At 39.7% G+C, this 12,387-nt stretch overlaps 1 protein-coding gene across 1 annotated transcript in view; it reads right to left on the bottom strand.

Moving 5' to 3' along the window:
* LOC145344118 (tubby-related protein 3-like) overlaps positions 1-12,387 on the bottom strand; it is a 68,168-nt gene that overhangs the window by 24,049 nt on the left and 31,732 nt on the right. The window contains 1 exon segment of the mRNA XM_080190975.1: positions 7,022-7,150. Coding sequence (XP_080047101.1) covers positions 7,022-7,150 — 129 coding nt within the window.

Below are 12,387 nucleotides of genomic sequence, written 5' to 3'. Positions count from 1 at the left end.
AAACAAGTGAAAAAACCGAATAGTCTTTGTGGATTTCAACTATCCCAAAATCAATTGGCAGAAAAAGGTGGGTAAAGGGGATAAAGGAATTAAGTTCCAACTGTGTGTGCAGAACTCCTCTTTAATTCAATATGTAAGAAGACTTGTAAGGGAGGATTTGTCACTGGATCTAATGAAATAGAATTAAATCAGAACAGATAAAAGAATTAGACTAAAGGGGGCATCTAGGCAATAGTGGCCATAATATATTTTAAGACTTGAGAACTGAGAATAGCATACATCTTCCATACCCTTCTATAAATTGTGGCTGCAGATGTTTGACCAAGACAAGAAGGTCAACAAGTCATTGTGTATAGAGCAGCTGTCGTCACCATGCTTCTGAACCTCATAGGCCTGGACTGTCTATCACTGACATTTAAGAGCACTAGCTAAATTACATCTGCAATGCCTCTGCCATTCCATCTGGATTCAATGGAAGGACTGTCAAACAAACACTCATGGCCAGTTCTACAAGCGTTCAGAGGCAAGCCCCCCACAAAATCTTCTTTCTCAGGAGATTAAGGAAATACGGCATGTCTGCTACGACTCTCACCAGTTTTTGTTTTTACAGATGCACCATAGAAAGCATCCTTTCTGGATATATCACAACTTAGAATGGCTCCCTTTCTGACCAAGGCTACAATAAACTACAAGGGGTCAAGAACAAAGAGCAGTCGATCATGCAAACCAGCCTCCCATCCATTGAATCCATCTATATTTTGCACCACTTTGGAAAAGCAGCCAGCATTATCAAGAACTCCATGCACCGCAGACATGCTCTTTTCCACCTTCTTCCATCAGAAAAAGATAGAAAAGTCTGAGATCATGTACCAACTGACTCAAGAACAGTTTCTTTCCTACTGCCATCAGACTTGTGAATGGACTTACCATATATTAAGATCCTTCTCTACACCCTATCTATAACTGTAACACTACATTCTGCACCCTCTCTTTTCCTTCTCCCGTATGTTTTCTATGAGCTATATACTTTGTACAGCATACAAGAACCAACACTTTTCATTCTATACCAATACATACTACAATAATAAATCAAATCAACTTTTATGGATACTGTGTCCTCATGGCTGTAAATTGCTTCCCCTGCCAGCTTTTCTCTCAAAAAGCTGTTATCCCAGGGAAAGACAAGAATAATGATTCACAGACACTCTGAAGTTCCCTTTGTAGTGTTGCGACATTGACCTTAATGAATGTGTGGAGCTGGCTGTCAATTGTTCAAAATGGTGGCAACTTGTCCATCAAGCTGCTGAATCCCACTAGTTTAATGATGAGGCAGAGTGGTAGCAGAGAAGGAAAGAAAGGATGCAAATCCTGCATTCCAGATCCCACTAACTCGTGGGACACCTTGCTCCATGTTCCCAAAGATATGCAAGAACCAATCCATTCCGTCACACGATGACCGATGGCAATCCCAAATAGACGTTATCCTGAAATTGATGGACAGCAAACGACAATGACGAGGCATGAGAAAAACCAAGACAATAGATTGAAGAGCAGAGGGACCTCGGGGTCCTTGTGCATGAGTCGCAAAAACCCAGCCTGCAGGTGCAGCAGGTGGTCAGGAAGGCGAATGGGATGCTGGCCTTCATAGCGAAGGGGATTGAATATAAAAGTAGGGAGGTCTTGCTGCAGCTGTATAGGGCATTGGTGAGGCCGCAGCTGGAGTACTGTGTGCAGTTTTGGGCGCCGCACCTGCGCAAGGATATTTTGGCCTTGGAGGGAGTGCAGAGGAGGTTTACTAGGCTGATACCGGAGTTGAGGGGGTTGAGCTATGAGGAGAGGCTGAATAAACTAGGCTTGTACTCGTTAGAGTTTAGAAGAATGAGGGGAGATCTCATTGAGACGTATAAGATGATGAATGGGATGGATAGGATAGAGGTGGAAAGACTCTTCCCGCTCAAAAAAGACAGTAGGACTAGGGGGCACAGCCTCAAGATAAAGGGGGGGCGGTTCAGAACGGAGTTGAGGAGGAACTTCTTCACTCAAAGGGTGGTGAATCTCTGGAATTCTCTGCCCGTTGAAGTGGTGGAGGCTGCCTCGCTAAATATTTTTAAGAAGCGGGTTGATGGGTTTTTGATAAGAGAAGGGATTAAGGGTTATGGGGAGAGGGCGGGAAAGTGGAACTGAGCCACGACAGATCAGCCATGATCTTATTGAATGGCGGGGCAGGCTCGAAGGGCCAGATGGCCTACTTCTGCTCCTATTTCTTATGTTCTTATGTTCTTAGAAGTTGATTTTGAGGGCGTGCAAACAGAACTTGGGAAAATAAAATGGGCAACAATATTAGCAAATAAGAAAATAGAAAAGCAATGGGAAATATTTAAAATGATATTCATAGTCCAGAAAAATATATTCCACTATGAAAAAAAACAAATATTAACAACACACCATGGATAAATAAAGACTTAATGGAAAAATTGAGAGCAAGAGGCATACCATCAAGCACTTGGACAGCAAGGGATTGCAGGACAAGGGAGAAGAAGAAGAAGGTGGGAGAGAAGTCAAAGAATAGTTGGGAAGACAATGAGGAGCCATGAAATCAAACCAAGGAACATCCAACAAACACTATAAAATATTTTACAGGCACACAAATAAAAAAGCAAGCTCTAAATACAAAGAGAAACAGTAAGTAGTCTCACAATACAAGGTTAGAGGCTAACAGGTTTATTTGGTAGCACGAGCTTTTGGAGCGTTAACCCTTCATCGGGTGACACTCACCTGATGAAGGGACAACTCTCCAAAAACTCGTGCTGTCAAATAAACCTGTTGGACTCTAACCCGGTGTTGAGAGACTACTTACTGTGCCTACCCCAGTCCACTGTGGGCACCCCTACATCATGGCTACAAAGAGAAAGAGTAGAGAAGATAAAAATCATAGCTAACACAAAAGCAAAATTTGATAAATGCTTTGCTGTGGTATTTAGTAGGGGCATTAGGCGAATGACGTCTTAAGGAAAAAATATGCACGCAATTAACATTTCAAACTCAGGGAGGATCAACCCCCTTGTCGGATAGATTGCATCTTCACATTTTAAAATAATCTAGAGAAGAGATATCAAAGTCACTTGTACACATTTTAACTCAGTAATAAAAGAAGTGGTGCCAGTTACAGGCAGATACCTAACGACTGATGGACTGATATGCCCCCAAAACATGAAAAAAAAATCAAACTATGCAAATCAAACTTAATTATTTTTTGCTAATTTAAAAAATGAACTTTGTTGAATCAAAGGATGGCTCCCTGATGTTTAGAATTGCATTACACGGATTGTACTGGAAACATGCACTGACATTTCGATGGTGGAATCTCACACCGGGGACTGTTGGGATCTTTCTCAAAAAAGTAATTATTGAAGCTAAACAGATGCCATGTGCATCTTTATAAGCTTACCCTCTAGCAGAGTCCAAGTCTACCTTGACATTAGCTACCTGGAACAGGATCATCAATATCGATAATAATTTTTTTCAGATGCTAACAACAGGGACATTACAAGCCACAAAACAAAAGCAAGGTCTTGACACCAGATAACCATTCCTTTATGAAATTACATCCTTCATCAAATCCTTTATAACACAAGCAACCATTTTGAAATCCCTATATAATGGTTGAGAACTCAGAAGCAGGGCCGTCTGCTGATTTACCTCCAATTTGCAAATATCTAACAGCAGGACTCTAGGCTCACTAAGTGGTCTGCAACAAGTCCACCTCAATATCTGCTTATCTGGAAGCCACTGGCCCCCGCCTGTCATGTGTAACAAGTTTCTGGATAACAATCTCATTGTACAAGACATTGATAAGACCACACTTGGAATACTGTGTATAGTTCTGGTCACTATTATAGAAAGGATATTATTAAACTAGAAAGAGCAGAGAAAGATTTACTATGATGCTACCGGGACTTGATGGTTTGAGTTATAATAAGAGGCTAGATAGACTGAAATTTTTTTCTGTGGAGCGTAGGAGGCTTAGGGGTGATCTTATAGAGGTTTTTAAAATAATGGAGGGGCATGGGTAAGGTAAATAGTCAACATCTTTTCCCAAAAGTAGGGGAGTCTAAAACTAGAGGGCATAAGTTTAAGGTGAGAGGGGAGAGATACAAAAGGGTCCAGAGGGGCACTTTTTTCACTTAGGAGGGTGGTGAGTGTCTGGTACTACTGCCTCTGGCAGCACGCAGAGGCGGTGCAATTTTGTCTTTTAAAAAGCATTTAGACAGTTACATGGGTAAGATGGTATAGAGGGATATGGGCCAAATGCAGTTAATTGGGACTAACTTAATGGTAAAATCTGGGTGTCATGGACAAAATGGGCCAAAGGGCCTGTTTCCATGCTGTAAGCCTCTATGACTCTTTGCACTGCATCACTATTAACTTTAAAGGAACTGAAACTTCTCTGGATTTGGATTTTGAGGACTCTGGCAATCACAATGAAATGTGTTTTCTCCCCCTACTGTTAAATTGTTCATAGTAAAACCTTCCTTCCTATTCCTTTACTGTATTCTTGTGTGTGTGTGTGTGTGTGTGTGTGCACGCGTGCGCACATGGTGCACACTGAGTGCAAGATGCACAGCGTGACAGCGTGTGTGAAGTAGCTGATTATTCCTCTCTTCTCCCCCGCAAACTGGGTTTGAGTATGTGAATAAATTACATTTGATTCAATTGCAAGTTGTTCTAAAAATTGATTACACAAACAAAGTGTTTTACAATAAACACCACTGCCTATTTTTAAAACAGAAAACACCTTAGCGAGAGAATAAAAGAATTTAGTTTTACCTCTCTCTTCTGTCCATAACAATACTTATATTCAAGAAGGGAGACGGGACATGTTCAGGAATCTATAGACAAGTTAACATAATATTGGTGGTAACAAAAATATCAAAGAATACCCATTAGGAGAAAATAACATCCAGAAACCAAATATATAACAATTAATGTTCAACATGAATTTCAGAAGGGAAAGTCTTGCCTGATGAACCTTGCAGAACTCTTTGAAGGGGTAAGAAAGACAATTGACAAGGATAATGCAACAGACATAATTCATCCAGTGAATTATGGAAATGTTGTGGTAAGGTGCAGGATAACAGAGTCACGCATAATGTCAGGACATGGAGAATCCGGAGATAAGTAGAAGATTGGCTAAAAGACTTAAACCAGAAAGAAGAAGTCAAGAGTAACTATTCAGAGCAGTTAAAGATAAAAATGGGGCCTATCATGCATTACTACTTGGAACACTAATGATCATGTTTTATTTTAATGATTTAGACTTCGAAATCAAAATCAGAATTTCTAATCAAAAACCAAAGAGTCATATTCGACTCAAAATATTGGCTCACAACTTCCTGGTTTCCCAGCGTTAGGTGGTGCCCCAATGATACACTGGGAAATTCCTCTAGGTAGGTGGTTCCCACACAAGGGTTTAGCTGGCAATTGCCCAGAAGTGCTGACTTCCTCTGGACAATTGCTGGGAACCATCTAACACAAGCCATTTAAGTCGCTAACTTTGGATGGTTTTGTCACTTTAACCCTGGTAATTACTCTGAAAGTTAGAATAGGAAAAAAAAATTAACTCCAGAGTAACTACCTAGACCAAGCCTTGCACAAGCCACCTTGCACGGACACGACCCCTTCAAGGGACTCACCACAGTCCCCCTTCTTTAAGTCTAATCTGCACCCCCCCATTCTTTCAGTCTAATCTGCACCAACCCACCCTCCTCCCACAACACACACCTCCCACCACCCCCTACATCCTGGAATCTTACTAAGCATCGTTGGCATTTTAGTTTTGTTTGATCAATTACCTAAACTGATCTAAAAAACCTTCCAAAAGCTCTCAATTAATCTGTTCCCACTCAATATCAGTGTGTCACACAATGTAACTGCAACATTCGTGTCACTTGACATTTCAGTTCCCATTCCTACTCCCACATTGTACAAGTCCAAAAACAATGTTCCATGAAGCCAAGAACAGCATTTCAGCCTTCCATTGGGTACTATGGAGCTTTTTTTGATTAATATCGGCTCCAATAACTTCTGATCTTAACTACAGCTTCCAAGTTCTCTTTAGCAGAAAATGTTGACAAAGTTAATAACTTTTCTCCTAGCAACAGATGGAATAAGATAGATTTCACTTTTTACAGTCTCCTGGTATTGTAACAATAAATCAAATCAGATGGTGTTTTGGGTGAGCACCTTCTATAGAAATACCATGCTGTCAGACATCATCTGATTAGATTCATTACGGTCACGTGTATTAGTATACAGTGAAAAATATTGTTTCTTGCATGCTATACAAACAAAGCAAACTATTCATAAAGGAAAGAAGAGAGTGCAGAATGTAGTATTACAGTCATAGCTAGGGTGTAGAGAAAGGTCAACTTAGTGCAAGGTAGATCCATTCAAAAGTCTGATGGCAGCAGGGAAGAAGCTGTTGTTGAGTCAAGCGACGTCAACATACATTCTTCACCCCTCGGATTCCTGGGATGTTATAGCCTTAGCTGCTACCCAAATATTCTGTCTGTCCATTTTCAATTTCTCAAGGGCAATTAGGGATGGGCAATAAATACTGGCTTTGCATCCCATTAATGAATAAATTTTCAAAAAAATCTTGCATCATCTAACACTTGCTTCATGTTTCTACACCTCATAAATATTTTAATTTCCTCTCATCATGACTCTTAACATTCCAAGGTTGTTAAAAATTCAGCAGATCACTTTTTTCACAAGTATTTTCCTCCTTCGCTTTTAAGTCCTTCTTGAAAGTCAATCATCTGTAATGCTTGCCTATTTTAATGAAGGATTCAAACTATGCTTATCTTTGGTGTACTATTTATAAATTCTGAGAGAAACATTAAAGCAGATTGTTTATACTTTTGAAATCACATTGCAATGAGTGTGTAGGGAACCAGATTTTAACAGTTTAAATTTCATGATAATTAGAAACTACCAACTCCATGGTCTTAAAGCTAACCTGGCTCGCCTTTGTCCCTTTCGATGCTTCTGTCCAATTTGATACCTTCTCGCAAATGTTTCAGCTTGTCTGGTCGTAATGATTTCTCAGAAGGTTGTGCCTCGTCAGATTTCTTTCTATCACCTTCCGCTAATATAAATTAACAAAGGAAACAGAATATTTTACATAGTCTTTCACAACATGTTCCCTCATGTTTTATCAATTTAGCTCAAGCACATCAAAATGCATGTGGACAAATTTATCCACATCTGGAGATAATTTTCCCATCTTCCTAAATGGACCTTACAAGATTTACTCAGCATACTATTTCTTGCAAAATCATAAATCCTGTAAACATCAATACTAAGTTTTTGAAGTTTTTGTTAGCCAGCATCAGTATCATAAATGCACGGAAATAACTTGCTACATATATTAGCCCTGATTAATAGCAGAACAAGGTGCACATCACTGAACATTCACAATGTTTAACTGTTGTTTCGACAATCACCAAGCTGATCTAAAACCTGTCAAAGAATCAACTATCAATTAGCCCTGCACCTGAGTAGCACAGGCCTAGGAAAAACTTACTTTGACTTGCTTGGACAGGGCTTTGCAGTAGCCTGAGGTGCAGTGGTTTTCTGGGCCCTAGTTTGTGATTCACCTCACATAATAGACAAATGGCATGGATTAAGTGGTAAAGTAATTGGATTAAGTCTGGAATCCTGGAGGAGTTTAAACAACATTTAGATGAGTGCTGTTAGGCACTTAAATTATTAAATGTTAGGATTCTGAAGTGTTTTAGAGTGAAAAAGAACTCAGACAAGTTCTTTAGAGTGGGTTTTACCTTGTTACAATGAATGTGAGGTTTTAAGTCATCCCTTTAATTCAAGGTAAAATAGTGAAGAGAGTAGGGTCCTGCTTGACAACAAATCTGTGTGACCTGTTTACCAGGGAGATGGTTGTGGTGGGGTGTCCATGTTTCTGAAGAGAGAGAGAAGTCTCACAGAGATAGTGCTGCAGCTGGTGTGGCCAGAGAGAAAAAGCTGCAGGTCCTTTGCAAGCAAGTAGGCAGTATGCAGGAGAGAACAAGGTTTAAATGAGTTAATTGGGACTAGAGTGGTTGTTGAGCAGCAATTATGATTTAGTACGTGTTCAAATCTAGTTATGCCTCGTCCAACAAGGTGTAACTTCTGCCAGGATTTTTAATGGTGAGAATAACATGAAAACTAAAAATTCACATAAATTCAGAGATATCTAAAAATTCTCAGAGATAGAAATAATCAAAAGTGTCCCTGAGGAGGAGAAGGGAATCACTGATAACTTTTAGATTTCTACGTACTAACTGCAGTTTCACAGATTAATGATGGGAAATGTAGACAGTTCAATGTCATGACAACCATAAAATCCTGATCATTGTGTTTATCCAGTTTCCATATTCCTTTATCCCCCTTTCTTACTCCAGCAACTGGAGAATTTAAATTCAATATGTTAATTAAATCTGGAATTTAAAAAAATTGCTAGTCACAATAATGGTAACGATGATGGTATTGTAAAATCCAATCTGGTTCACTAATGGTCTTTGGAGAGGAAATATGCCATCCCTACCTGGTCTGGCCTATATTATGGTTCCAGATCCACAGAAATGTGGTTGATTTTTAACTGGCCTAACAAATCTTTCAGTTGTATCACACTACTACTACAAAAAAAAAAATCAGCAAATAATAAAACTGAACAGACGTTGGTACCAGATACTACAAAAGGCAGGTTTAGTCCATTTGATTCTGCGAATTTCATCAGACTAACATTTGGATATTTTCAACCAAAATTTGGAGAGCTGTCCTACAGGCTACTCAAGGCATCATAATCACATCTTTCAGCCAATGGAAACCACAAGGAATGTTTTCACTAAGGGTATCAGGACATAGAATTATTCTGGGCAAGAGAACTTCAATGTCCACTACCACCACGTAAACCACTGAGCTGGCCAAGCCCTGAAAACATTTTCACCAAACCATTGCAGACGATGAAATTACGAACGAAATTCTCTGCCCATTGAAGTGATGGAGGCTACCTTGCTGAATATATTTAAGTCACGGGTAGATAGGTTTCTGATAGACAAGGGAATTAAAGGTTATGGGGAGAAAGCGGGAAAGTGGAACTGATCCACTTCAGATCAGCCATGATCTTATTGAATGGCGGGGCAGGCTCGAAGGGCTAGATGGCCTACTCCTGCTCCTATTTCTTATGTTCTTATAAAAAATCTGCTTGACTGCGTCCTCAACAATCTATCTTTTGCAGATTAATGTATTGGTAAAACTGACCAGTGGAAAGTCCTTGGACGTGCCAAGTACTGTCTTTACATCAAGAATACACCCCAAAGAGGTGCTATTAGGCTGATTGGTTTACCAAATTGACACTATTCTCCCCTGAATCTGGCTAAGTTAGGGGTTCCACTTGCAGACATGCAGGGCAGGGTAGGTGTAGGAGGATGCGGCGGCGCGGGTTCGTTGGGCCGAATGGCCTGTTTCCTGTGCTGGGTTGTTCTTTGTTTTGTTTTTAATACTCTAACATGTTGTGTGGCACTATAATTATGCTAAGCAGCATAGATTTAGAATTGAGCCAACAGCTTAAAACTGAGCTTCCATGAGACACCATATGCCCTCAGCAGCAGCAGAATTGTATCCCACCACAATCTGCAACCCCAAGGCTTGGTATATTGTTCATTACCATCTCCATTACCATCAAACCAGGGGACCAACACAATTCTGATGCAGTAGTGTAGGGGAGCATGCCAGGACCAACACGAAACACACCTAAAAATTAGATGCCAATCAAAGCATGCACATTAAACAACAGAAGTAGCATGTAATGGGAAGAGCTACACAATCCCATAACTGTCCCATTGATCAGATCAAAGATCTGGCAACAATGGACTGAAAGGATGAGGAATGCCTGCCTTGCACCCTACCATAAAAACCTTGTTCACGTTGTGACTGTACAACCACACATGAACAGGCACAACACTAAGGCTTGCTAAACCCTCTTCTCCATACTTGACAATGGATCATGCCAAGAAGCAGACCAAAACCTCAAATTGGTTGTGATTGTCTCTGCAACTGTTTCTTAGTCATAGATAAATCTGAATTCATTTAATGTATGAGCACAGCTATTTACAGATATACAACATGTATTACTGAGTCTAAACCATGAGCATTCTCTGGACTCAGTCATGTGACTCTTTCATACATCATCATGTGGGTGATACTGTTTCTCCAGTCCCTTCCATTAATTTTCAGCCCTGGACATCGTTAATATGACACAAGAGAGAGTGGGAATGGGACAGAGAAGGAAAAAATTTAAACATGATGCAAAGGAAAATATATACATAATGTCGCATGTACACTATCAAGTCCCAGCAAAGCAATTCTACAGGAAACTGGAGATGCAACAGCACAGGCTGATTGCAAGGAAAACATAGGCAGACACTGTGTTTAAGACAAGCTAAGTAGCTAAAAGCCATCAGAAGCAGTGAAGGGAGATAATGCTCTCGACATCAGGTACAGTTAAACTAGAACATCAATGGACACAGAAGTTTGTACTTCTAGTGGAGTATCATTCTTTCGAAACAAAGCTCTCCTTGCCCAATGACACTGTAGACCATTAGAGGAAGTGTTCAAAGAAGGTTGTAAGGAAAGCACCAACAATTACAGATCATTCAGCTTATCAGCAGATGAACTTCAATGCAGAAGTGCGAGGTGATGCATTTTCGTACAAAAAAAACGTGGAAAAACAGCATTAAGAGGTGGTACAGGAACAAACAGAGGGACTTAGGTGTACACGCGCAATGATCATTGAAGCTGGCAAGATAGTGGAGAGAACAATTAATAAAGAATTTAGTATCCTGGCCTTTATTACTAGGCGCATAGAGTATACAGTACAAGAGCAAGGAAATTATGCCGAGTTTATACAAAAGATGAGTTAGAACTCAGTTGGAGTACTGTACTCCAAGGATTTGAACACATTGGAGCGAAGGCAGAACAGGTATGCAAAAATGGTACCAGAGATGAGAAACTTCAGTTATGCTGATGAATTGAAGAGGTTTTCCTTGGAGAGAAGACAGCTAAGAGGTGATTTGATAGAGATGTTCAAAATCATAAGGGGACTGGACAGAATTGATAGGGAGAAACTGTTCTCACTCATCAACCAATCAAGAAGGAGAAGGCACAGATTTGAAGTGATTTTTAATAGTAGCAACTGTGATGGGGAAAAGCTTTTTAAACACAGCAAATGGGAAGCATTGCCCTAGATCAAAATCTTTTAATTCACTTTCTGCAGTATGCAAAGAAGTTACACGTAAAAAGCACCCTGTTTTATGCTACTTGCACCATCTCAATATCGGTAGCAGTCTCCCTTTTGAATCAAGAGGTCGAGTACAAATTCAGACACAAACACAAAAATCTGAGTCATCAATCCAGTGCGTCACTGAAGGAATGTTGCATTGTCAGAGGTGCTATCTTTTGGGTGAGATGTTGAACAAAGGCCTCTCAGCTGGATGTAAAAAATTCTATGACAATCCTATGTTTTGCCCTGGCTGATACTTATCCATAATCAACATCAATAGAAAATAAAAGAGATTACTGGTCATTATTACATTGCTGTTTGTGGAAAGTTGCTGTTAACAAATCAACTGTTGTCTTTCCTACCTTACAACTACACTTCAACAATACTTAATTGATTATAAAGGGTTTTGGCACATCCAGAGTTGATGAGAGATGCAATGTAAATGCAAATTTCTCGTCATCTTAAAGATAGAAACAAATCATTTGCAGTTAATATAAAGCTACACTGCCTGGGTGCTGAACCACATGCAGCACCATTCTACAGAAGTCAATGCTGCTTTACTAAATTGCTAAACCAGCACACTGCATTATGACCAAATTTATTGTACTAATAAAATTACCATGCACATGCATTATGGTATTTGTCTTTTCAAATTTACAGAGGCTTTATCAGCCTGACAAAATGAGCAATTATGAAAATGATCAACCACGCAAAAGAACCAACAATTTATTTACTGAATTAACCTGCCAATTCTGAGACAGTGGACAGAAAATAACACCTATCTTGGAAGTAAAAGTGATGTTAAGTGAGGTCTTGATCCTCTTGGATATGGAAATTAACAGCCTCAATTAAATCTCAGTTCCCGAAAAAGATTGAAATGAAATTTGGGTAGAATTTTCAAGAAATCAAAACAACATTTAACAAAAATCAACTTTTTACCTTGGTTAGGACTTTAAAACTTCCCAACGACCAAGAGGTGTTGTTAATACAAATGTGCAACAGCCAGCCCCACATTGGTAAACACATATACTTCACCTGTACAAATG

Source organism: Carcharhinus amblyrhynchos, chromosome 6 (genome assembly GCF_965287045.1).
Source record: "Carcharhinus amblyrhynchos chromosome 6, sCarAmb.v2.hapA, whole genome shotgun sequence".
Taxonomy (NCBI): Eukaryota; Metazoa; Chordata; class Chondrichthyes; order Carcharhiniformes; family Carcharhinidae; genus Carcharhinus; species Carcharhinus amblyrhynchos.
This window is presented reverse-complemented; position numbering and strand designations above follow the sequence as displayed.